Source organism: Haliotis cracherodii, unplaced genomic scaffold (genome assembly GCF_022045235.1).
Source record: "Haliotis cracherodii isolate W230 unplaced genomic scaffold, xgHalCrac1.p SCAF_1, whole genome shotgun sequence".
NCBI lineage: Eukaryota > Metazoa > Mollusca > Gastropoda > Lepetellida > Haliotidae > Haliotis > Haliotis cracherodii.
The window spans coordinates 45,988,894-46,013,888 of record NW_027266264.1 but is presented as its reverse complement, the minus strand read 5'-3'; the positions used below and the strand labels follow the sequence as shown (position 1 = coordinate 46,013,888).

General features: G+C 42.4%; 1 protein-coding gene across 4 annotated transcripts in view; it reads left to right on the top strand.

Moving 5' to 3' along the window:
• Positions 1-24,995, top strand: part of LOC139478387 (centlein-like) — a 169,694-nt gene that overhangs the window by 105,463 nt on the left and 39,236 nt on the right. For 3 of the 4 annotated variants that reach the window (XM_071260845.1, XM_071260829.1, XM_071260838.1), the window contains exons 14-24: positions 3,906-4,010; positions 10,815-10,909; positions 13,079-13,307; positions 13,923-14,044; positions 16,814-16,936; positions 17,116-17,216; positions 20,318-20,403; positions 20,580-20,668; positions 21,040-21,126; positions 21,901-22,057; positions 22,209-22,306. In XM_071260845.1, coding sequence (XP_071116946.1) covers positions 3,906-4,010; positions 10,815-10,909; positions 13,079-13,307; positions 13,923-14,044; positions 16,814-16,936; positions 17,116-17,216; positions 20,318-20,403; positions 20,580-20,668; positions 21,040-21,126; positions 21,901-22,057; positions 22,209-22,306 — 1,292 coding nt within the window. The remainder of the gene's footprint in view (positions 1-3,905; positions 4,011-10,814; positions 10,910-13,078; positions 13,308-13,922; positions 14,045-16,813; positions 16,937-17,115; positions 17,217-20,317; positions 20,404-20,579; positions 20,669-21,039; positions 21,127-21,900; positions 22,058-22,208; positions 22,307-24,995) is intronic. The other variant, XM_071260852.1, reaches the window with a different exon arrangement.

The following is a 24,995-nucleotide window of genomic DNA, read 5'->3' as shown; positions in this document are numbered from 1 at the left end:
CTTGCCGTTTTCTTGTTCACATGATGGTGGCAGGGTGGCACTGTCACACATGTCTCCGTGTGACTAGTGAGAGTGACAGGTTTTTGCTCATGAATGTGTAGGGCTAATTGCCAAAGTCTGGTTAACCATGCTTGATTTCTTCCAAACACTACTGTCAATTATGAAGTTGGATGGTGGTGACAAATTGTCAGCTGGTTTGCCTGTGCGGTGGTCCCTGAGGACACTGGCGAGCCGCGAGCATGTGAACCTGGTAGGAGGTGTCCTGATTAGTAGCGCACAGGTCCCCCACACCGCCCAACCACCGCCACGCATGGGGAAGACTCACTGTACACACCTCATCTGTTTGTTACTTTTGGTATTTTCTGACTGTCAACTGTCAATTCTTGCATAACTCTCCTGTTGAAAACAGTTATAATTTACTTGAAGACATTTAGACTGTTGTTTGAGGATTTAAGGATGATCGCATTTCACACATGGTAGTCAATAGCCATTATCATGTAGTTTGAAAAGACTTTAGTTTTCTTTTCTTTTTTTCTTTTTTGTGATATGTATTTGTCATCACAAGGTTATGTCACACCTGAAGATATTAACATAGACACTATCATGAGAAATCATTTTGTGTCTACCATGTCATTTTCACAGACTTTGTTTGATTTCTTGCATCAGTAGTAGATCTTCAAACACAATCTTCTTATCCCTTTCTTTTCTTGAACAGAGCAATATTCCCTGGCTCTTATTTTGAAAAAGAAATGTTACTGCAGTGAGAGAGAAAACATATTCAGATTTTAAAAAGGTAACATGATCTGAGAAATACAAATTGGGGATTAGAATAGACTTGACTATTGTCATATTATCTAACAGTAAGTGGACTCAACTTGACTGCCATCACGCAGTGTTACCCAACAAATACAAGAACACAGTTTTACTCTTTAGAGAACTTTTTACCAGGTATTAAATCTCTGATCATATGATGCATTAAAAATACATCATAAAAAGAGGCTTTGTGTGATTTTAGGAGTATTTGTATGATAAACACTGGGATATGTTTGATTGCCCTGCAGAGTGGTGGTGGAGCTCATCACAGCATGTCATCTATTATTCCTTTGTACATATAGTTGTAGGTGCTATAATGAGACCATCTGATATGCCTAGGATTATTGTTTGATCAAGGTCAGAACCTCTGCCAATCTCGCATTGGCTGTGGATAAGTGTTATTAGATTTGAAATGGGTTGTCATGAAAAGTTAAAGCTGGAGGATTACCTCCCATCCTCTGGGGACCTGCCTATCTCATTTACACAGGTCTCTAAGAAAAACTTGAGAAAACCCTGGAATACAAGAAAATCGTCTTTCTCGACTTTGTGGACAAGTTTATCCTCAGGGGACATGCTTCATCATATCTTGATGGGCCTTGTCACGTGACGCTAGGAAGGTACGAACATGGACGCTTGTCTCACTCACATTGTGGCCCGAGAGGCCTGCCTCCCAAACACCTGTCATAGTGAAATTTGAAAGCTATCGCCTCTAACTATTTGTCATTATATCGACACGGCTTTAGGCGTCATGTGGAGACAGACCACAAAATTAGTGTATACATTTTTGATGCCTTGCCCATGCTTGAAAAAGGCTAAATGACAGAGACAATCTGAGGCATCGATTTCGTCTACATTGTTGTCACGGTTTCTCCCAATGTCAGTCCCAGAGTAATATGACAAGGCGTCACCATGATGGTGTTGGTGGTCGCCAGGTCAAGAACAAGGAAATTATCCACAACGCATCAGGACCAGCTCATCCGCGGTTTTGTCAGTGTCAATTAGACCGATATGTGTCCGTATTGATTCTCAGCTCCAGTCATTGAATTATAAGTCCCATGCTGACTTGTTGTCCAATTTTTGCCTCCTCAAAAAGTCAAAGAACCCTGCTGGCTAGTTAGAGTTGTCTAGCGACCACTTGGGACCAAGCATAAACTGAGTAAACAAAGAATTGTAATCAGCACATCTCCTAACGGGCTTGTCAATGTGACTGTGAATTAGACTGGGGAAGGAGCAAGCGACACGGACTAGGAGGGAACATGTCTAACGATTTGTATGTGTATTGATCAAAAGGTGACAGTGATGGAGGTATCTGACTGCCAACTTATTTGATGTTACATTAAGAGTGTCTGGCTACATCCACAAGCACCAGGTCTCATTTACACCCCATGGATGATACCCTGCTCTACAATGGCCTGCTTGGGCTCTCCTACAAAGAGAGTGGTGGTGGACTCAATGGCCACTGAGACAACTAGCTGACGAGGGTGGGGCTTGACATTGCCCCCCTTGGAGTCCTGGGTCACCCTCAGTAACATCACTCTTAGATCTTAACAGTTTGGACAAAAATTTGCATCTATTTATTTTTCTGTAACTCTTTGCTAGTTTTTGCACCTCATGCACTCTGGTTCAAATGATTTAATGGAAAATGTGACCGGCTGGTTTTTAATTTCAATTGTCTTATTTGATCTAATCTCTGTTATTGATTGAATTAGCTTTATTTTCTAGTTTGTGAAAGTTTAATGGAAAAAGATGTATTTTGACAGTCATTTTCAACAAAATCAATGCATTAAATTGGTTTCTACAAAATTAATGGTCACATGATAGTGTTATGGAAGAAAGGGTTTTAAGAGACTAAACTACTGAGTGCTGCCATCAGCCCTTAAGTAGACATGACCTCAGAAGTTTCTTCTGCAGGGGAGTAAACTGGGGAGCATAAGACAAAACATCTGTCACACTTCACATTGATCAATTTATTGGACACATTTTGCAAAAATCAGTTTGCAGTGTTAATTGATTAAACGTGAAACAATATGCTTAAGCATTACAGATTTTTGAAACAGAGATTTAGGCTTTATGCAGGCTAGGGTAGTACGTGAGTTGAATCTGTGACATGAAGTTGATATTTTCCTTTGATGTACATACCCCATGTATCCCCTTCACAAATAGCCTACTGGTCTTATGTGCAGCAGTTCGCAGTGCAGCGTTGAGTCCCGTAGGTGTGAGTGGATCTTAGTATTGTGAGTTTAAATCCTGTTTCCCCACCGAGTATGGGGTGAGGTGAAATGGGGTTTAACTTCGCATGAAAGATTATTGCACTTATATAGCAACGTACATGTGTGTTCGTAGGTGTGTACACTAGTCCGGACTGATGCTGATTTAGAGTGCTAGCCCACTGATATATCATGCCTCAGATTAACATGAATACCCCACTTAGACACAGTATGCCAACTCTGAGCCGACCAGTCCTTATGGTAATGCTGAGCGCCAAACAGGGTAGCAACAAGTACCATCTTTGACCATCATTTGGTATGACACACCTTAGGATCGAACCTAGGACCTTCCACTCTCTGGGCAGACGCTCTACCACTAGACCTACAGAGGAGGTCCCACTGATTATGATTTTTTGTCAACAACATGTGTGTGCTCATTGATTTCACCAAAGTAGTAAACATCTAAAACCTACAGCAGGTCAGGCTTTCAGTCCACAACTACTTGACGCCTGCTCAAAGATGCATTTAACTGTTTTGAGCAGTTGAATCAGCATAGAATAGAATCTTGACTTTGTAGGGCTGTAACAACACATGTTTTATCTTACAATGCATTTCTCAGAAGTAAAGTTGAAGAGCTTTTGATAATGAAGACTTGAAAAAATTGTTATGTTAAAAGTACACATTTCATCGTAAACTGGAATGATCTGACCAAATCATTGAAATCACATTAACAATGGTGTCAGACATTCATCTGGTATTTACTGTCAGAAATTAATCTGAACGGTAACTACATAAGGGACCTAGGGTTCTATAATAGAGATCAAGAGTTGACCAATATTTCCCTGCCCTGTCAACTCTGCTAGTGAGAGTGGAATGGTGTTGCAGGATGCCCTGGAGAAGGATGACCTGATTGGCCAGCTAAAGGACCCGTCCCCCACTAGGAGGACCCTCAGTGGGGACCTGGAGGGCAGCTACCTGGACACTCACAAGGTCTTACTTGGACTCACTGTACCTGCGTTATCTCATGTAACTGTAGTCCCCAATGTTCTGTAGGAACATACAGCTATACTCACCCATGTTCTGTAGGAACATACAGCTATACTCACCCATGTTCTGTAGGAACATACAGCTATAGTCTCCCATGTTCTATAGGAACATACAGCTATAGTCTCCCATGTTCTATAGGAACATACAGCTATAGTCACCCATGTTCTATAGGAACAAAAAGCTATACTCGCCCATGTTCTGTAGGAACATATAACTATACTCACCCATGTTCTATAGGAACATACAGCTATACTAACCCATGATGTGCAGGAACATACTGCTATACTCACCCATGTTCTGTAGGAACATACTGCTATACTCACCCATGTTCTATAGGAACATACAGCTATATTCGCCCATGTTCTGTAGGAACATACTGCTATACTCACCCATGTTCTGTAGGAACATACTGCTATATTCGCCCATGTTCTACGGGACCATACTGCTATACTCACCCATGTTCTGTAGGAACATACAGCTATACTCACCCATGTTCTATAGGAACATACAGCTATAGTCACTCATGTTCTGTAGGAACATACAACTATAGTCACCCATGTTCTGTAGAAACATACAGCTATAGTCACCCATGTTCTACGGGACCATACTGCTATACTCACCCATGTTCTGTAGGAACATACAGCTATAGCCGCCCATGTTCTATAGGAACATACAACTATAGTCACCCATGTTCTGTAGGAACATACAGCTATAGTCACCCATGTTCTGTAGGAACATACAGCTATAGTCTCCCATGTTCTATAGGAACATAGAGCTATAGTCTCCCATGTTCTATAGGAACATAGAGCTATAGTCAACTATGTTCTGTAGAAACATACAGCTATAGTCACCCATGTTTTGTAGGAACATACAGCTATAGTCTCCCATGTTCTGTAGAAACATACACCTATACTCACCCATGTTCTGTAGGAAGATACAGCTATAGTCTCCCATATTCTGTAGGAAGATACAGTTATAGTCACCCATGTTCTCTAGGAAGATACAGCTATACTCACCCATGTTCTGTAGGAAGATACAGCTATAGTCACCCATGTTCTATAGGAACATACTGCTATACTCACCCATGTTCTCTAGGAACATACAGCTATAGTCACCCATGTTCTATAGGAACATACAGCTATAGTCACCCATGTTTTGTAGGAACATACAGCTATAGTCACCCATGTTTTGTAGGAACATACTGCTATATTCGCCCATGTTCTGTAGGAACATACTGCTATAATCTCCCATGTTCTTAAGGGAGATAGAGCTATAGTCACCCATGTTCTGTAGGAACATACAGCTATAGTCTCCCATGTTCTATAGGAACATACAACTATAGTCTCCCATGTTCTATAGGAACATACAGCTATAGTCTCCCATGTTCTATAGGAACATACAGCTATAGTCTCCCATGTTCTATAGGAACATACAGCTATAGTCTCCCATGTTCTATAGGAACATACAGCTATAGTCACCCATGTTCTATAGGAACATACAGCTATAGTCAACTATGTTCTGTAGGAACATACAGCTATAGTCACCCATGTTTTGTAGGAAGATACAGCTATAGTCTCCCATGTTCTGTAGAAACATACAGCTATAGTCACCCATGTTCTGTAGGAACATACAGCTATAGTCACCCATGTTCTGTAGGAACATACAGCTATAGTCTCCCATGTTTTGTAGGAACATACAGCTATAGTCTCCCATGTTCTGTAGGAAGATACAGTTATAGTCATCCACGTTCTCTAGGAAGATACAGCTATACTCACCCATGTTCCGTAGGAAGATACAGCTATAGTCACCCATGTTCTATAGGAACATACTGCTATACTCACCCATGTTCTCTAGGAACATACAGCTAGTCACCCATGTTTTGTAGGAAGATACTGCTATAGTCACCCATGTTCTTTAGGAACATACTGCTATACTCACCCATGTTCTGTAGGAACATACTGCTATATTCGCCCATGTTCTGTAGAAACATACTGCTATACTCACCCATGTTCTGTAGGAACATACTGCTATATTCGCCCATGTTCTGTAGGAACATACTGCTATACTCACCCATGTTCTATAGGAATATACTGAGCTTTATTCGCCCATGTTCTGTAGGAACATACTGCTATGCTCACCCATGTTCTGTAGGAACATACTGCTATACTCACCCATGTTCTATAGGAACATACTGCTATATTCGCCCATGTTCTGTAGGAACATACTGCTATACTCACCCATGTTCTGTAGGAACATACTGCTATACTCACCCATGTTCTATAGGAACATACAGCTATACTCACCCATGTTTTGTAGGAACATACTGCTATATTCGCCCATGTTCTGTAGGAACATACTGCTATACTCACCCATGTTCTGTAGGAACATACTGCTATATTCGCCCATGTTCTGTAGGAACATACTGCTATACTCACCCATGTTCTATAGGAACATACTGCTATACTCACCCATGTTCTATAGGAACATACTGCTATATTCGCCCATGTTCTGTAGGAACATACTGCTATACTCACCCATGTTCTGTAGGAACATACTGCTATACTCACCCATGTTCTATAGGAACATACAGCTATACTCACCCATGTTCTATAGGAACATACAGCTATAGTCACCCATGTTTTGTAGGAACATACTGCTATATTCGCCCATGTTCTGTAGGAACATACTGCTATACTCACCCATGTTCTGTAGGAACATACTGCTATATTCGCCCATGTTCTGTAGGAACATACTGCTATACTCACCCATGTTCTATAGGAACATACTGCTATACTCACCCATGTTCTACAGGAACATAATGCTATACTCACCCATGTTCTATAGGAACATACTGCTATAGTCTCCAATGTTCTTAAGGGAGATAGAGCTATAGTCACCCATGTTTTGTAGGAAGATACAGCTATATTCGCCCATGTTCTGTAGAAACATACAGCTATAGTCTCCCATGTTCTATAGGAACATACTGCTATAGTCTCCAATGTTCTTAAGGGAGATAGAGCTATAGTCACCCATGTTATGTAGGAACATACAGCTATAGTCACCCATGTTCTGTAGGAACATACAGCTATAGTCTCCCATGTTCTGTAGAAACATACAGCTATAGTCACCCATGTTCTGTAGGAACATACTTCTATACTCACCCATGTTCTATAGGAACATACTGCTATACTCACCCATGTTCTATAGGAACATACTGCTATACTCACCCATGTTCTATAGGAACATACTGCTATAGTCTCCAATGTTCTTAAGGGAGATAGAGCTATAGTCACCCATGTTCTATAGGAACATACTGCTATACTCACCCATGTTCTCTAGGAACATACAGCTATAGTCACCCATGTTTTGTAGGAAGATGCAGCTATAGTCACCCATGTTCTGTAGGAACATACTGCTATACTCACCCATGTTCTGTAGGAAGATACTGCTATAGTCTCCCATGTTCTGTAGAAACATACTGCTATACTCACCCATGTTCTGTAGGAACATACTGCTATACTCACCCATGTTCTTTAGGAACATACAGCTATAGTCTCCCATGTTCTATAGGAACATACAGCTATAGTCAACTATGTTCTATAGGAACATACAGCTATAGTCACCCATGTTTTGTAGGAACATACTGCTATATTCGCCCATGTTCTGTAGGAACATACAGCTATAGTCACCCATGTTCTGTAGGAACATACTGCTATATTCGCCCATGTTCTGTAGGAACATACTGCTATACTCACCCATGTTCTATAGGAATATACTGAGCTTTATTCGCCCATGTTCTGTAGGAACATACTGCTATACTGACCCATGTTCTGTAGGAACATACTGCTATACTCACCCATGTTCTATAGGAACATACTGCTATATTCGCCCATGTTCTGTAGGAACATACTGCTATACTCACCCATGTTCTATAGGAACATACTGCTATACTCACCCATGTTCTATAGGAACATACAGCTATAGTCACCCATGTTTTGTAGGAACATACAGCTATAGTCACCCATGTTCTGTAGGAACATACTGCTATATTCGCCCATGTTCTGTAGGAACATACTGCTATACTCACCCATGTTCTGTAGGAACATACTGCTATATTCGCCCATGTTCTGTAGGAACATACTGCTATACTCACCCATGTTCTATAGGAACATACTGCTATACTCCCCCATGTTCTATAGGAACATACTGATATACTCACCCATGTTCTATAGGAACATACTGCTATAGTCTCCAATGTTCTTAAGGGAGATAGAGCTATAGTCACCCATGTTTTGTAGGAAGATACAGCTATATTCGCCCATGTTCTGTAGGAACATACAGCTATAGTCTCCCATGTTCTATAGGAACATACAGCTATAGTCAACTATGTTCTGTAGGAACATACAGCTATAGTCACCCATGTTCTGTAGGAACATACAGCTATAGTCTCCCATGTTCTGTAGAAACATACAGCTATAGTCACCCATGTTCTATAGGAACATACTGCTATACTCACCCATGTTCTATAGGAACATACTGCTATAGTCTCCAATGTTCTTAAGGGAGATAGAGCTATAATCACCCATGTTTTTTTTTAGGAACATACAGCTATAGTCACCCATGTTTTGTAGGAAGATACTGCTATATTCGCCCATGTTCTGTAGGAACATACAGCTATAGTCTCCCATGTTCTATAGGAACATACAGCTATAGTCAACTATGTTCTGTAGGAACATACAGCTATAGTCACCCATGTTCTGTAGGAACATACAGCTATAGTCTCCCATGTTCTGTAGAAACATACAGCTATACTCACCCATGTTCTGTAGGAACATACTGCTATACTCACCCATGTTCTATAGGAACATACTGCTATACTCACCCATGTTCTATAGGAACATACTGCTATACTCACCCATGTTCTATAGGAACATACTGCTATAGTCTCCAATGTTCTTAAGGGAGATAGAGCTATAGTCACCCATGTTTTGTAGGAACATACAGCTATACTCACCCATGTTCTATAGGAACATACTGCTATACTCACCCATGTTCTATAGGAACATACAGCTATAGTCACCCATGTTTTGTAGGAACATACAGCTATAGTCACCCATGTTCTGTAGGAACATACTGCTATATTCGCCCATGTTCTGTAGGAACATACTGCTATACTCACCCATGTTCTGTAGGAACATACTGCTATATTCGCCCATGTTCTGTAGGAACATACTGCTATACTCACCCATGTTCTATAGGAACATACTGCTATACTCCCCCATGTTCTATAGGAACATACTGATATACTCACCCATGTTCTATAGGAACATACTGCTATAGTCTCCAATGTTCTTAAGGGAGATAGAGCTATAGTCACCCATGTTTTGTAGGAAGATACAGCTATATTCGCCCATGTTCTGTAGGAACATACAGCTATAGTCTCCCATGTTCTATAGGAACATACAGCTATAGTCAACTATGTTCTGTAGGAACATACAGCTATAGTCACCCATGTTCTGTAGGAACATACAGCTATAGTCTCCCATGTTCTGTACAAACATACAGCTATAGTCACCCATGTTCTGTAGGAACATACTGCTATACTCACCCATGTTCTATAGGAACATACTGCTATACTCACCCATGTTCTATAGGAACATACTGCTATACTCACCCATGTTCTATAGGAACATACTGCTATAGTCTCCAATGTTCTTAAGGGAGATAGAGCTATAGTCACCCATGTTTTGTAGGAACATACAGCTATAGTCTCCCATGTTCTATAGGAACATACAGCTATAGTCAACTATGTTCTGTAGGAACATACTGCTATAGTCACCCATGTTCTGTAGGAACATACAGCTATAGTCTCCCATGTTCTGTTGAAACATACAGCTATAGTCACCCATGTTCTGTAGGAACATACAGCTATAGTCACCCATGTTATGTAGGAACATACAGCTATATTCACCCATGTTTTGTAGGAACATACAGCTATAGTCTCCCATGTTCTATAGGAACATACAGCTATAGTCTCCCATGTTCTGTAGGAACATACAGCTATAGTCAACCATGTTCTATAGGAACATACAGCTATACTCACCCATGTTCTGTGGTAACATACAGCTATAGTCACCCATGTTTTGTAGGAACATACAGCTATAGTCTTCCATGGTCTGCAGGAACATACAGCTATAGTCACCCATGTTCTGTATAGTCACCCATGTTCTGCAGGAACATATAGCTGTAGTCATGTTCTGTATGAGTGAACGATGTTCTTGCTGTAATACAAGCAAATAAATATTTAAATGAATATGGCAAACCAATGAGTGAGAACAGCTATCCACACCGTGATGATGCACAATTAGCCAGTTGACACATTGTAGCCATCATATCCTGATTATAATCAGCTCTCTGACAAATATGGCCGGGTTTCTAGTGACATACTGTGCTCATGTTCCCCACTGGGATCTATTGTTGAACATTGTCAGAATTCAACATCCATTCCTACTGATGGCACGCAAACATAATTGTTTTGAATGAAATTATGTTATTTTCAATACTGAACTATGTATATGATAAAATGGTTGTTTTATCAATATTCAAGTATTCCATTTAATGTCACCAAACTAGTTTATACCAAGATTTGATCGAAGCAAGTCCACATATGTACACAAAACTAATATAGGAATTGCCTGCAAATGTTCATTATACATATAGTAATGCATTCTTAGCTGTATGTTCCAGGCTATGGAGTCCCCTGTAGTTGATTGGGAGTACAAAGTGGGAGAAATGCATAGGGAGATGGATTCTCTCCGACTCAAGCTGCAGGAGAAGGAGAGGTAAGTCTCCCTCTTCCATCTCTCTTTGCTGTAGGAGATGTAAGTTGCCACCTGTCTCCCTCTTCCATCTCTCCTTGCTGTAGGAGATGTAAGTTGCCACCTGTCTCCCTCTTCCATCTCTCCTTGCTGTTGGAGATGAAAGTTGCCACCTGTCTCCCTTTTCCATCTATCCTTGCTGTTGGAGATGTGAGTTGCCACCTGTCTCCCTCTTCCATCTCTCCTTGCTGTAGGAGATATAAGTTGCCACCTGTCTCCCTCTTCCATCTCTCCTTTCTGTTGGAGATGTAAGTTGCCACCTGTCTCCCTTTTCCATCTCTCCTTGCTCTTTGAGATGTGAGTTGCCACCTGTCTCCCTCTTCCATCTCTCCTTGCTGTAGGAGATGTAAGTTGCCACCTGTCTCCCTCTTCCATCTCTCCTTGCTGTAGGAGATGTAAGTTGCCACCTGTCTCCCTCTTCCATCTCTTTGCTGTTGGAGATGTGAGTTGCCACCTGTCTCCCTTTTCCATCTCTCCTTGCTGTTGGAGATGTAAGTTGCCACCTGTCTCCCTATTCCATCTCTCCTTGCTGTTGGAGATGTGAGTTGCCACCTGTCTTCCCTTCCATCTCTCCTTGCTGTAGGAGATATAAGTTGCCACCTGTCTCCCTCTTCCATCTCTCCTTGCTATTGGAGATGTAAATTGCCACCTGTCTCCCTTTTCCATCTCTCCTTGCTGTTGGAGATGTGAGTTGCCACCTGTCTCCCTCTTCCATCTCTCCTTGCTGTAGGAGATATAAGTTGCCACCTGTCTCCCTCTTCCATCTCTCCTTGCTGTAGTAGATGTAAGTTGCCACGCCATCTGCCTCTCTCTCCTATCTCTCCCTGTTGTAGGAGATGTAAATTTCCCACCTGTCTCCCTCTTCCATCTCTCCTTGCTGTAGGAGATGTAATTTGCCACCTGTCTCCCACTTCCATCTCTCCTTGCTGTAGGAGATGTAAATTTGCCACCTGTCTATCTCTCCTATCTCTCCTTGCTGTAGGAGATGCAAGTTGCCACCTGTCTCTCTCTCCTATCTCTCCCTGCTGTAGGAGATGTAAGTTGCCAACTGTCTCCCTCTTCCATCTCTCCTTGCTGTAGGAGATGTAAGTTGCCATGCCACCTGTCTCTCTCTCCTATCTCTCCTTGCTGTAGGAGATATAAGTTGCCACCTGTCTCCCTCTTCAATCTCCCCTTGCTGTAGTAGATGTAAATTGCCATGCCACCTGTCTCTCTCTCCTATCTCTCCCTGTTGTAGGAGATGTAAATTTCCCACCTGTCTCCCTCTTCCATCTCTCCTTGCTGTAGGAGATGTAATTTCCCACCTGTCTCCCTCTTCCATCTCTCCTTGCTGTAGGAGAGGAATGTTGCCACCTGTCTCCCTCTCCCATCTCTCCTTGCTGTAGGAGGTGTAAGTTGCCACCTGTCTCCCTCTCCCATCTCTCCTTGCTGTTGGAGATGCAAGTTGCCACCTGTCTCTCTCTCCTATCTCTCCCTGCTGTAGGAGATGTAAGTTGCCACCTGTCTTCCTCTTCCATCTCTCCTTGCTGTAGGAGAAGAAAATTGCCACGCCATCTGTCTCTTTCTCCTATCTCTTCTTGCTGTAGGAGATGTAAGTTGCCAACTGTCTCCCTCTTCCATCTCTCCCTGCTGTAGGAGATGAAAGTTGCCACCTGTCTCCCTCTCCCATCTCTCCATGCTGTAGGAGAGGTAAGTTGCCACCTGTCTCCCTCTTCCATCTGTCCATGTTGTAGGAGATATAGGTTACCACCTGTCTCCCTCTTCCATCTCTCCTTGCTGTTGGAGATGTAAGTTGCCACGCCACCTGTCTCTCTCTCCTATCTCTCCTTGCTGTAGGAGATATAGGTTGCCACCTGTCTCCCTCTTCCATCTCCCCTTGCTGTAGTAGATGTAAATTGCCATGCCACCTGTCTCTCTCTCCTATCTCTCCTTGCTGTAGGAGATGCAAGTTGCCACCTGTCTCCCTCTTCCATCTCCCCTTGCTGTAAGAGATGCTGTAAGAGATTGTTTAATGACTTGATGTTAGATCCTTAGACACTGAAGGAAGCCTTAGTATTACCAACATATTTAGACATCATGCACATGCATACAAATTTACAAAATCATGAACGTTGAATGTTTATGTCATTTAAGGATAATAAGGGAATTTCGTGATCAATCTTTGGAGTTTGATGTGTCACGCCTCAACAAACATGAGCGGACCCATTCCACTCCGTCCCGCGATGTTCGCAGCACCAGCAGCCCACAACATACTCCCAGACTCAGGTCCCGGTCAGTGTCTCCAGCCTCACGAGATGGTCAGCATCAATACTGCACCCTCAAGCGGAAGCTGGCCGACTCAGAGCATCTCCTGGAACTCAAGGTGAGACAGACACACAATGTGCATTATGTAAATAATGTTCAGAGAAACATGTTCAGGACTGATTGTTCAAAGCTATTGTTGATTATAATGCATGATCATTTGGAGTTGACTTATATCTTACTTAATTACTTAATTATTAAAGAGAAAACAATCACTCCCACTCATCGTTTATTTCTTTTATGAGATATCAACATCATGTACATCCTCTTAAAGGATGATGATAAAATGTACAAGCTTTAAAAAGATCTACCATTATTTTAATAATGATGACTCCCTGAATAGAATCTAACCTCAGTATATCTCTCCCACTTTTGGATACAATCGTTCGGCCATTGTGTTTAATGCATTAAATTGCCCAGCTACATCGATGGTGAACAACTCACTAGAGACTTCCCTCTCAAAACTAACCAGTTGCAAGCATTTCTTCGAATCTCATGAAATGACGTCATGATAGAATAATGTTTTATTGTAAAATAAACCACTCTTCATCCTTCATTGTTCTTTGTGATTTATCGCATAGCTATCTTATATTTTACAATAGAATTTAGTATAGGTAGAGGTTTTGACTTCAGACCTAAATGTTCATTCAAAGGATGTTACGTTTTTGTGTTTCAGTCTCGAGAGCTGGTGGAGCTGCGCAAGGCACATGGCCAGCGACTTGACAGACTGAGGAGTCTCCAGAACAGCTACCGACTTGTGAAGGAGCAGCTGAAGACACTAGAGGATGACTCATTGAGGTTTGTGGTGATGGTTTCTTCAACCTTTCAAATATTCTCTTTGGATATTGGATGATCTTAAGTTTAGGACAGAAAACAACCTATCATGGAAGCATTGAATTCTATCCTGCTTGTTGATATTGCAACTGGTCAATAGACCATTACATACTGTTTATTAGTACTGATGGGGATATATCTTGACTGTGGTGTGACCTTTGCAGTGTACCCTGTGTACATTTCTATATACCCAAGGCAGCATGTTTACATTTCCATATACACATGCACAAAAGTTAAGCGCCACTTTTGGCACTTTATGATGACTATTATAACGAGATGTACGATTGTTATAAGCCGTATATGTAAACCTCACGTGATGCAAAAGTTGTCCCAAAGCAAGTTTATCTTGTGTTCAAAAAGAATATGAGCAGAAAGGAATTTTACCGAAGACCAGAAATTGAATGATTAGAAAACATTGTTATAACTTTTTTTTTGTCATGTAACTGTCATGATATCAGCAGACCATATCAGGTGTCACATAGACACCCTAGGGAGTGCAGAGTCTATTGCAAGATAGAAACGTCAGTAACGTGTGTATGATCGACGGACATTGACCACAGCTTCAACCCTATGCCTCATTCTCATTACAAGTCGTTGAATGCTTCTCGTCGTCCATGTAAACAGGTCTCGTCTGAAGAGGATGGTTGTCAAAATGAGGGAATACCACTGGACAAGAACGGCATCTTGGTATTGTTGGACATTCAGGTTTCCACGAATTGTCACCAGCGGAAGTTTGCAGCCGAAGGAAACACAACCCCATATCATGACAGACCCCCTGCCACATGCTAAGGTCTTCTGGATGTTCCTTCTGGTGCAAAACGAGTGTTATGTTGCCTCCAAACACATATTCGACTATCAACAGTTCATAGCAGCATTTGACACTCGTCAGACCAATGGATCCTTCTCCAGTTGGCCAAGTTCCATCGACTACGGGCACGACACCATATCAGACGATTCCGCATGTGCCTCTCAGTCAGATGAGGAAGTTTTACTGGTCTTCTGGCGTTATAACCAGTCGCTCTGAGGCGACGCCTTACGGTCATCGTCGAGAGTCTCTGATGGGTAATCAACTGCAGTCTTAAACCTGTTGAAGTGGCAAATGGATTTCATCTGACTATCCTGAAGAGACGTCTATCCTCTCTGTTAGAGGTCTTTCTTGGCCTACCAGACCTATGCCTGTCATTGACATCATTGGTTTGAACATGTTTGACAATCAAACGAGTGATAACACTGTGATGACGACCCATTTGTCTTGCAATGGCCCTGCATGACATGCCAGCATTTTTCATGCCTATCACTTGCCATCTTTCAGCATTCGTTAACTTTCTCCTCACCATGGCTGATTTTCAACCTCTATTGGAAGGGGAATCTCACACAGGAGCAAATGCAACCACGTGTCTAAAACTTGACTTTCACTATTCATAGGGTAGGGGAAATGCTGCAACATGTAAAGCACGCTTTCCTTGTGGTATTTGGACAAATTTGGGTTCATGAAACTATGGCAGCCTAATTGAGTCATACATCATCATATTTCGTATTTCTGATTCCCACACGTGAAATTAAGAGACTATGAATATAGTGGCGCTTAACTTTTGTGCATGTGTATATCTTGATTGTGGTACCTTTCAAATGTGCCCAAACTGCTATGCCAGCTGAGGTATCCTTGAATCTAAGACATATACCTATGCCAGGAATCTAAGACCCCAACCTGCTATGCCAGCTGAGTTATCCTTGAATCTAAGACATCTACCTATGCCAGGAATCTAAGACCCCAACCTGCTATGCCAGCTGAGTTATCCTTGAATTTAAGACATATACCTATGCCAGGAATTTAAGACCCCAACCTGCTGTGCCAGCTGAGTTATCCTTGAATCTAAGACATCTACCTATGCCAGGAATCTAAGGCCCCAACCTGCTATGCCAGCTGAGTTATCCTTGAATCTAAGACATCTACCTATGCCAGGAATCTAAGGCCCCAACCTGCTATGCCAGCTGAGTTATCTTTGAATCTAAGACATCTACCTATGCCAGGAATCTAAGGCCCCAACCTGCTATGCCAGCTGAGTTATCCAGGAATTTAAGTCCCCAACCTGCTGTGCCAGGAATCTAAGGCCCCAACCTGCTGTGCCAGGAATCTAAGGCCCCACCTGTTGTGTGAGATGAGTAGCATGGTTCAGCAGCCAGGATCAGCTGGTCATGGGTTGGCATTCTGGGTTCTACCAGATTATTGTCTCGTCTGTGAGCACCAAACCAATGCTCATAGGTATGACCTCACCTTTGGGTTTCCTACCGCATCATATTGTTGACATGCCATAAAAAAACTTACTTTTCTGTCTTTCCATTCTGTTTATTTAGTAGGTTTTTGGATGGTAATTTCAGCAAATATTATATCTTACATTGTCCCTAATGTTTGAAAACTAGCAAAATTAGTAAATGATATGAAGGTTAAAGGGCACATGACAATATTACAAAAGAACTATGCAGAGAACTTTATTCCAAATGATGACATTGATTTAGATTGGGATTAAATTCAAGTAGTAGCGATCTCCTATGTTAATTTCACGTGATTTTTACTCAAATCATGTATTCAGATCTCTCAGTTCAGAGGTGAAAGATCACATGAAAACTGTGATCCTGGAGTTACATGTGAGTTTGACTACACTAGGTATGTAGTTGGTTGCATATCACTTTAACTGCCCCTTGTGTACTAACTGTCCTGGAATCTGTTTGTAGTGGCAAGAAGAAGCTCAAACCTCCTCGTTCTGACCCCCGGGAACTGCAGAAGGAGAACAGTGACCAAGTTTGGAATGAGCTCTCTCATTTCAAGAGTGAAAACCGCAAACTTCTGACTGAAATGTGGGTTGATGAATTATTGCAGAAACATTAAGCAAGATTTTAAAAATATTTAAGTGTTTAATAACAATTATGAGGGCTTTACAGGATGTAAATATAACCAAACAATTACTAGTCAGTTGGTGGACAAGGGGACATGATGACTTTTCACAATTTAAGTTCCCTTTGATGTTTGACCGCAGGATGGCGATGCAGGAGGAGCTGGATATGTTGAGAGTGCAGGCTGCTCAGGATGCTGCCCTCGTCCATGAACTTAACTTAAAGCTGGAACAGGCTTACGAAGGTAATTCTCTGAATTCTTGAAATGCCCGTTAATGTGAAAGCTCACCTCAACAGACCCTATCTCATCATATCACCTTGGGATGTAGCAGTTGATGTGAGGTTCAGGATGGGACAGTTTTGTTGCAAGTGTACTCCTCAGTTTTGCTGCCTTGTTGTCAGTGTACTCCTCAGTGCTGCTGCCTTGTAAGTGTGCTCCTCAATGCTGCTGTCTTGTTGTAAGTGTACTCCTCACTGCTGCTGTCTTGTTGTAAGTGTACTCCTCAGTGCTGCTGCCTTGTTGTAAGTGTACTCCTCAGTGCTGCTGCCTTGTTGTAAGTGTACTCCTCACTGCTGCTGTCTTGTTGTCAGTGTACTCCTCAGTTTTGCTGCCTTGTTGTCAGTGTACTCCTCAGTGCTGCTGCCTTGTAAGTGTGCTCCTCAATGCTGCTGTCTTGTTGTAAGTGTACTCCTCAGTGCTGCTGTCTTGTTGTCAGTGTACTCCTCAGTGCTGCTGTCTTGTAAGTGTGCTCCTCAGTGCTGCTGCCTTGTTGTCAGTGTACTCCTCAATGCTGCTGTCTTGTTGTAAGTGTACTCCTCAGTGCTGCTGCCTTGTTGTCAGTGTACTCCTCAGTGCTGCTGCCTTGTTGTCAGTGTACTCCTCAATGCTGCTGTCTTGTTGTAAGTGTACTCCTCACTGCTGCTGTCTTGTTGTAAGTGTACTCCTCAGTGCTGCTGCCTTGTTGTAAGTGTACTCCTCAGTGTTGCTGCCTTGTAAGTGTGCTCCTCAATGCTGCTGTCTTGTTGTAAGTGTACTCCTCAGTGCTGCTGCCTTGTTGTCAGTGTACTCCTCAGTGCTGCTGCCTTGTTGTCAGTGTACTCCTCAATGCTGCTGTCTTGTTGTAAGTGTACTCCTCACTGCTGCTGTCTTGTTGTAAGTGTACTCCTCAGTGCTGCTGCCTTGTAAGTGTACTCCTCAATGCTGCTGTCTTGTTGTAAGTGTACTCCTCACTGCTGCTGTCTTGTTGTAAGTGTACTCCTCAGTGTTGCTGCCTTGTAAGTGTACTCCTCAATGCTGCTGTCTTGTTGTAAGTGTACTCCTCAGTGCTGCTGCCTTGTTGTCAGTGTACTCCTCAGTGCTGCTGCCTTGTTGTCAGTGTACTCCTCAATGCTGCTGTCTTGTTGTAAGTGTACTCCTCACTGCTGCTGTCTTGTTGTAAGTGTACTCCTCAGTGCTGCTGCCTTGTTGTCAGTGTACTCCTCAGTGCTGCTGCCTTGTTGTCAGTGTACTCCTCAATGCTGCTGTCTTGTTGTAAGTGTACTCCTCACTGCTGCTGTCTTGTTGTAAGTGTACTCCTCAGTGCTGCTGCCTTGTTGTAAGTGTACTCCTCAGTGTTGCTGCCTTGTAAGTGTGCTCCTCAATGCTGCTGTCTTGTTGTAAGTGTACTCCTCACTGCTGCTGTCTTGTAAGTGTACTCCTCAGTGCTGCTGCCTTGTTGTAAGTGTACTCCTCAGTGCTGCTGTCTTGTTGTCAGTGTACTCCTCAGTGCTGCTGTCTTGTTGTAAGTGTACTCCTCAGTGCTGCTGCCTTGTTGTAAGTGTACTCCTCAGTGCTGCTGCCTTGTTGTAAGTGTACTCCTCAATGCTGCTGTCTTGTTGTAAGTGTACTCCTCAATGCTGCTGTCTTGTTGTAAGTGTACTCCTCACTGCTGCTGTCTTGTTGTAAGTGTACTCCTCAGTGCTGCTGCCTTGTTGTAAGTGTACTCCTCAATGCTGCTGCCTTGTTGTCAGTGTACTCCTCAGTGCTGCTGCCTTGTAAGTGTACTCCTCAATGCTGCTGCCTTGTTGTCAGTGTACTCCTCAATGCTGCTGCCTTGTTGTAAGTGTACTCCTCAGTGCTGCTGCCTTGTTGTAAGTGTACTCCTCAGTGTTGCTGCCTTGTAAGTGTGCTCCTCAATGCTGCTGTCTTGTTGTAAGTGTACTCCTCACTGCTGCTGTCTTGTAAGTGTACTCCTCAGTGCTGCTGCCTTGTTGTAAGTGTACTCCTCAGTGCTGCTGCCTTGTTGTCAGTGTACTCCTCAGTGCTGCTGCCTTGTTGTAAGTGTACTCCTCAATGCTGCTGCCTTGTTGTCAGTCTACTCCTCAGTGCTGCTGTCTTGTTGTCAGTGTACTCCTCAGTGCTGCTGCCTTGTTGTAAGTGTACTCCTCAGTGCTGCTGCCTTGTTGTAAGTGTACTCCTCAGTGTTGCTGCTGTCTTGTAAGTGTACTCCTCAGTGCTGCTGTCTTGTTGTCAGTGTACTCCTCAGTGCTGCTGCCTTGTTGTCAGTGTACTCCTCAGTGTTGCTGCCTTGTAAGTGTACTCCTCGGTGCTGCTGTCTTCTTGTCAGTGTACTCCTCAGTGCTGCTGTCTTCTTGTCAGTGTACTCCTCAGTGCTGCAGTCTTGTTGTCAGTGTACTCCTCAGTGCTGCTGTCTTGTTGTCAGTGTACTCCTCAGTGTTGCTGTCTTGTTGTCAGTGTACTCCTCAGTGCTGCAGTCTTGTCAGTGTACTCCTCAGTGCTGCTGCCTTGTAAGTGTACTCCTCAGTGTTGCTGCAGTCTTGTCAGTGTACTCCTCAGTGCTGCTGTCTTGTTGTCAGTGTGCTCCTCAATGCTGCTGTCTTGTTGTAAGTGTACTCCTCAGTGTTACTGCCTTGCTGTCAGTGTACTCCTCAGTGTTGCTTCCTTGTTGTCAGTGTACTCCTCAGTGTTGCTGTTGTTTTGTTGTCAGTGTACTCCTCAGTGTTGCTTCCTTGTTGTCAGTGTACTCCTCAGTGTTGCTTCCTTGTTGTCAGTGTACTCCTCAGTGTTGCTGCTGTTTTGTTGTCAGTGTACTCCTCAGTGTTGCTGCTGTTTTGTTGTCAGTGTAGTCCTCAGTGTTGCTGCCTTGTTGTCAGTGTACTCCTCAGTGTTCTGCCTTGTTGTCAGTGTACTCCTCAGTGTTACTGCCTTGCTGTAAGTGTACTTCTCAGTGCTGCTGTCTTGTTGTCAGTGTACTCCTCAGTGTTGCTGCCTTGTTATCAGTGCACTCCACAGTGCTGCTGTCTTGTTGCAAGTGTACTCCTCACTGTTGTTGTCTTGTTTCACAGATGTTGACTTCCAGGAGAAGAAGAGGGAGTATGAACATAAAGCCAAAGCAGACATGTCATCAGAGGTCACGATCCTCAAGTCTTCTGTGAGTTGGTACATGCACTACCTCTTGGCTGCCACTGTTACAAGGCGTCACTTCCTATATCATATGATGTACAGCTGAGCCAGTTCAAAGTTGTGGGTTCTAGACTGTCTGTTTTATGCCCTCTAACCATCACCATCCTAGTGTTTAATCTTCATCAGGGGCTTTAATATTTGCAGGTACAGAATAAGGATGCTGTTTTGGAGAAATTGGAGAAACAGCTACAGGAAGTGACTGTGGAGAGGGACAGACTGCTGGAGGAGAAGAGGTAGGTGGTCTTACAGAGAGGTTAGAGACAGATTTCTCAAAGCTGATTAAAAAGCAGCTGAAGCAATGTGATGTCATACTTATATGTTTAGAATATTTATGAACTATTAACCATGACAGCAAAAGGCTAACTTCAGAAATGTTTCTTTCTGAGGTAAACATGTGATGAGAATGCATGATATTGGATGCCAACTTGAAATCTAGAATCCCAGGTTATAGTCTCTTTGATGAATCATGTTAGTCTTGCACCAAGAGATCAGGATGTTCCATGTCATTTGAGAAGGAAATATAATCTATAATTTGTTGCCATGTTGACTTTGTTGTACTCAATTAAAATCTGTGCTTTAATCACCTTTTTTGTTAATTTTGAAGACAGTTAAAGAGTACTGTGCTTATGATCAACCAGGAATCATCCCAGCAGAGAATTGAAATTGCCAATTTGAAGAAGGACATACACAGGTATGTTTGATATGCAGTCCTACAGAGGGGCATACCATGCCTGATTTGCCTGATGTGTTAGTTAGACTGTTGGACAAGTACATATACAAGTCCTTCAAACACTCTACCTCGATTACATCACAATCACTCTTAATAAATCCTTAGATTTTCAACAGAGTTCCTCTTCACTGTCAGCCCACCAAATCAGTTGTCAGGTAAACCGTACATTGTGCAAATTGCACACAACAGGAAAGTGTCACTTCATTCTGAAGATGAAGATGCTAAATATCACGGTATTTACATTGAAACTATCAGGGTATTCCCCATTTTCTTTACATTGCTTTGTATTCTTATAGTCATTAATGTCAGCTGCATTACTTTATGCAAGATCCTACCAAATGCTCTAGTGTATTTCAGCTATAATGTAATAGTGGTTGGGTATAATATATTATACTTAGTTGTGTATAATTCTAAGTATACTACCTCGATTACATCAGGAAGTAATCCTTTCAACCTCCCCAATCTATCTACATCTAGTGAATGTTGTGATTGAATATAAGTGATGTTTTCGCACTGTGTGCAAATGTATTTGCATGATGTACAGTGTGTGTCACAACTGGTTGGGATAGCTGACAGTGAAGAGAATATCTCTTCAAAATCTAAGGATTTATTTAGTGTGATGTTAGCTAAAATACAGGAATATTGGCTATGATTTAAAAGAGGTAATATTCTTAGAATTGTAAACCGTGATAACTATTGTTTGATATTTAAATAATGTTCAAAATTGTGTTCAAGGCTTGAGCGAGAGGTTGAGGAGTCCAGTCAGCTCCAGACCAGTCGGGAGGCGTCTGTACCCCTCTCCGACAGCTGCTCCGAGTCCCGACCAAACACCAGGCCAACACCCAGTGTACCAGTGTCACGTATACGCAGGCGTGGCAGGACAACCAAGAAGGTTTGTAACAGAATTGTGGGACAATTTATTCATAGCAACACATATAGGTTAGATGCCTTTACCAGTTTTGTGATGTCTACATTTACCTAAAGGTTACCATGACATATTGGCGCTCTTGGAGGAAAGTTCAAGTCATTGGTTTTCTTTTCAGTATCAAGCCAGTTTGAACAAGAGCATTGAGAAGATGAAGGCCATGTTCTCCGACTTCAATGAGGAGGGGTGGGAGGAAATATCAGACAATCTTACCACGTAAGCAACATTTTTATCTCTTATATTATTCCAAATTATGTCCAGTGTTGACAACAACTGTCTCTGTTTATTGAATATTGCAATGGTTGATCCAGGGATTATACTCATAAACTCCTAGAGAAATAGAAAAATATATGAGAATGTTAACCCTCAATAGCAATAATAATAAACATCTTTTTTTTTATGACTGTTGAATTATTTATTGCTAACTTAATGAATTCATAGAAAATACATATATTTTTTACTTATCCTGCATTACTCCTTAATGCATTCACTGCTTACCTTGCGACAAAAAAACTGGGACAGCGTACCGGCGATGGTACTTGGGTGAAGGCTCTGTTCCGTAATCCCACTTTTACACCCCGCCGTCGCTGTCCCTGTGACCTCACGTGACCAAAGGTCAACTCTGCACATCACTGCCTGTCGCGACATAGCTAGGACATTTCCAGTAGAGCCCTCATTTTTTTTTTATTTATTTAGACCTTCCAATTCGTTTACCATTCTAAATTCTTCTGCGATGGGTGATGTATTCTTTTCATATTACTTTCAACATGTTGTGAAGTTGTATTTGATGTTTTGAGGCGGAAAAAAAGACTGTTTTGAATTGTGTTACAATTGTTTGCTTGGCAAAGGTAGTCAATTGTTTACAATTATCGGCTAGGTATGTATAACATATTTCATATGTTGTTTTCCATACTACTAGCTTAGGCGGTTCATTGAGTTGCGTATATTCAAGAATTTATACACTTTCCACTCGTTCTAAAATTTTGCCAAGAAATTATTATCTACGGCAGTAAATTCCAGTCCCTTTTTCTTCTAGTATATTATTGGGTAACTTATGCTTGTGCGTTGTACTAATTTGTCGTGGAAAAAAATCTATTCAAGATCCTCACCCACGTTGTTTGACGTGTACACAAATTTGTGCACCAAATTCTAAATGTGTTTTTTGTATAATCCTCTCTCCAACGAGTTTCGCGAGGTATAGGCAAGTTACTCACAAACGTATTTTGCAGCAATCACTCGTGAGAAAAGGAAAATGTCTCTATCACGAATGAGCGAGGGACAGGATTCGATTATTACGACGCAACCTTTATCTTTGAGGGATAATAGGTCGGCCATAACTGTCACCGCGGAGGTGCACATGCCACCGGAATCTTCTCTCCCGGAGAATTTTGGGCGTATTATAATTGGACCTAATTTGCAGTCTTTTGAGAATTCTACATCTGTTACGTCTGCAGACAGTGCCCCAGCGCCTCAAGATGCGTTGTCAGGGGTAGCGCCAAGCCTAGCTAGACTCAAGTCTACTCCATTGAGCATTGCGTCCCATATGCCTGCGCCATGCGCAGCCAAGGCCTACTACCCAAGCGCATCTACAATAACATCAGCCCCAGGGCTATCAGTGTATGATATTACGCAAGCAGCGCACGATCAGCTTAGCACTGTACCAACGTATCCAGCGCAGCAGATGCAAGCGCAGGCGCCTATGCCAATTCCAAACACTAATTGGATGCAAAATTTTCTACAATCAATGTGGCAGCAGTCTATGACACAATTGTATCCTGCGCCTGCGCCTGCGCCTACGCCTACGCCTATGCCTATGTATCAGACACCTGCATCAACTACATCTACGGCACATATTTTACCGCCTACTCCAGTGACTAATGTGTATAACACTCCTATTATGAGTCATAATACAGTACATTCTTCGTTGAGTTGTACCAGTACACCTGCCCGTACTTTGACATCAACTCATGATTCCTTGTCACCAGGCAGTTCATCTAAGCCCTCGGTCAGAGGTAATACTGCACATCGGAGTAGAAGTCGTTCACCATCAAGACGTATACACATCAACATCGTTCTGATTCATCAGATGGTTCTAATGGTGAGGAGGGAGATTCCGCGAAAGAATGGATACTCACCTTAGCCTGGCTCAAGTACCTGATTGGGTAGCTGACCACCTCATTTCAGTACCTTCTCCAGGTAGTGGGGTAGATAAAAAAGATACTATTTGGACACATCCTACGTCGATTCCGATTGACCCTATGATGTCAGATATGATTAGATCTTTGGATGAGGACTTCTCCAGGCTAACACTTACGCCGTCATTCAAGCCTCCCAGGTTTAGGAAAGATGAATTTCCTATTCATGGCTTTGAGGCAGCAAACCAGGCACTTAGTTTGGATGAGGATATACAGAGAATGACAGGCTCGTCAAGGCCTACCACTCTTAAGGTTCAGGATACCAGAGTTGCATTTATTGAAACAGAAATTCGAAGGGTATTAAAACCTCTATCAGCATAAGCATCGTCTACTCGGGTGGTAGAGCAGGATCTGTAAGAGGATAATCCTAACCGACTAGATCACCTCCAAACTATAGTTGATTTTCAACAGCGTCAGATTGACCATATGAGGAATCATCTTAAAGCTGCGTTGTCAGAAATAACTGTCACTCGGAGATTGGGTTGTTTAGCCTTATCTACTTGGGATTCAGAGTTTAAGCGCAAATTGTTACGTCAACCTTGGTCTTCCTTATCTCTGTTCAACGAACAGATTTCAGACACACATGCCAAGGTATCCAGTTACGCTAGGGATGAAACAGCACTCAAGGCTTTGGAGCATGTTTCTCAGAATTTTTCCCAGCGATCAGGCAAGTCAGGCAACTACAGGCCTAGACATGAGTCTCTTAAAGG